This window comes from Salvia hispanica, unplaced genomic scaffold (assembly GCF_023119035.1).
Source record: "Salvia hispanica cultivar TCC Black 2014 unplaced genomic scaffold, UniMelb_Shisp_WGS_1.0 HiC_scaffold_499, whole genome shotgun sequence".
Classification (NCBI taxonomy): Eukaryota; Viridiplantae; Streptophyta; class Magnoliopsida; order Lamiales; family Lamiaceae; genus Salvia; species Salvia hispanica.
In genome coordinates, this window is record NW_025952244.1 from 1 (window position 1) to 2,000 (window position 2,000).

The following is a 2,000-nucleotide window of genomic DNA, read 5'->3' on the forward strand; positions in this document are numbered from 1 at the left end:
AAGACTTGAGATATGTACTGGAGCAGGGCGAGGTTTGGACTATCTCCACTCTGATTGCTCCATCATACACGGTGCTGTCAAGCCTACTAACATCCTTTTAGATGAAGATTTCACAGTTAAGGTTTCGGATTTTGGGTTGATGAGTGTAAAGGGCTCGTTTGGGTATTTTGATCAAAGTGATTTTACCACGGATTTCTTTACAAAGGGAAGTGACACTTACGCGATTGGTATAATATTGTTGGAGGTATTGAGTGGGAGACGCGCGGTTGAGGAGAAGCTTGTAGAGGATGAGGTGTGTATGAGCATATGGGCTCAAGAAAATATCCGAAATGGAAAAGCTGACGAGATTGTAGCTTCAAATTTGAAGGGAGATATCTCTGAAGGTTGCCTCAAGACGTATGTTAGGGTTGCTGAAAGTTGTTTGCATCCTGATCCGATGAAACGACTCACAATGAGCCGTGTTGTGGAGCAGCTTGAGTTAGCCCTTGTACAGCAGGAGAGGAACGGGTCAGCATCACAAATGTCACAATATTGCCCATCTGGTAAATGTGAATTCTTTCTATGTATATATGCTTTAAAAATATTGGATGTTTAAGTTGCGATGATATTCTTTGTTTTGGCTGGTTATGGTGACATAGGATTAACACCAAAGGATGAAAACGAGGTCGAAGTTGATCAGCTGTCAAAGGCCTTTTCTGCCACTGCCATGAAAGAAGACTATGTCCCTTTCATTCTATTCGGTGAAACAAGGGACATTGTTGATGATTGTTTTAGTCTCTCGTATAATGTATTTGCAGGAATCCTGAAAAATGGAGAGGATGCAACTATTGAAAGGCTCCACTACATGTCTAAGCGTGAATTTAAACGTAGAGCAATGGTTTGGAATAATTATATTATATATTGGGTTATTTGGATGAAAAAAGTATATCAATTTGGAATGTCAATGGCTTTGTAGGATTCAAAATCATTATCTTCGCTGGAGCATGAGAACATTGTCGAACTTGTTGTTTACAATTTGGGTGGGCATCAGCAGGTTTTGACGTATGATTTTGCTCCACGAGGGTCCCTGCACGACATCCTTCATTTACAGCAAGGCACAGGCTCAAGCACAAACCTATATCTGGCTTTGACATGGTCCCAACGAATCGAAACTGCTCTTGGGGTCGCCAGAGGATTATGCTACATTCATAGCTACGGATCGGTCCATCATAACATCAATTCAAGGAATATTTTTAGTTTGTGATGATGAAACTGCTAAGATAATTCATCCTAATCTTTGGGCTCAATGCTACTGTCTGGATTATTTTTCTGATGATATAAGCCATCCTAAACTAAAGATTGACCACGGGCGAGGCGATGTTTACAACTTTGGCGTGATTCTCCTTGAGCTTTTGACAGGTAGTAAAATACTAGGAGAAGGAGACGTTCTCACATGGGTATGCATCATAGCAATAAATTCTAGTTTCTCAGTGTATACTATTACTATGTATGTTAAGTTTTGAATTAATATGACACCAGGCATTACCACAGCTGTATTCGAACAAGGTACACGAGATTGTGGATGCTCGATTAAATGGAGGGTACCCGCTCGAGGCAGTTAAGAAGGTAAATTACTTGTTTATCTCTGACAAGTTTATTGCATTTGATTTCATGATTATGATGCTTTGCTTTATAAACAGATGGCTAAAGTTGCTCAATCGTGCCTTGAAGATGAAGGATACTATCGTCCAAAGATGGTTACAGTTGTACAAGATCTTGAGCTGTGCCTTGGTGAAACCAAATCAACTGAGACTCAAATTGCATCTAATGATGCATGAAAGCAGGGGAGCTGAAGATAGACGCCATCCGAAATGAGAGAAATTACTTCATGCTTATTTCATTTTCTTTGGATTACAGTATTTCCTTTCTTCTCAGAGAAATGACAATGTCACTGAAACTATAAAATTACTGTATTTCAGACGATTTAAGTGGCGCATGTGTGATTGGGAATGGTTTCATTA

General features: G+C 39.8%; 1 protein-coding gene across 1 annotated transcript; it reads left to right on the forward strand.

The window, feature by feature from the left end:
* The first annotated feature begins 52 nt into the window (after positions 1–52).
* Positions 53–1,959, forward strand: LOC125199429 (probable receptor-like protein kinase At2g47060). The gene is made up of 5 exons (XM_048097435.1): positions 53–542; positions 639–877; positions 956–1,436; positions 1,519–1,605; positions 1,680–1,959. The coding sequence occupies exons 1-3, from the start codon at positions 140–142 to the stop codon at positions 1,241–1,243; spliced, it is 930 nt and encodes a 309-aa protein (XP_047953392.1). The 5' UTR covers positions 53–139; the 3' UTR covers positions 1,244–1,436; positions 1,519–1,605; positions 1,680–1,959.
* The last annotated feature ends 41 nt before the right edge of the window (positions 1,960–2,000 follow it).

Excerpts from the sequence above, each read along its gene's own strand:
- LOC125199429 (XM_048097435.1), top strand. The coding sequence starts at position 140 with ATGAGTGTAAAGGGCTCGTTTGGGTATTTTGATCAAAGTGATTTTACC. Across the intron at positions 543-638 it reads GTCACAATATTGCCCATCTG|GATTAACACCAAAGGATGAA; the intron begins GTAAATGTGAAT and ends ATGGTGACATAG. Across the intron at positions 878-955 it reads AATTTAAACGTAGAGCAATG|GATTCAAAATCATTATCTTC; the intron begins GTTTGGAATAAT and ends ATGGCTTTGTAG.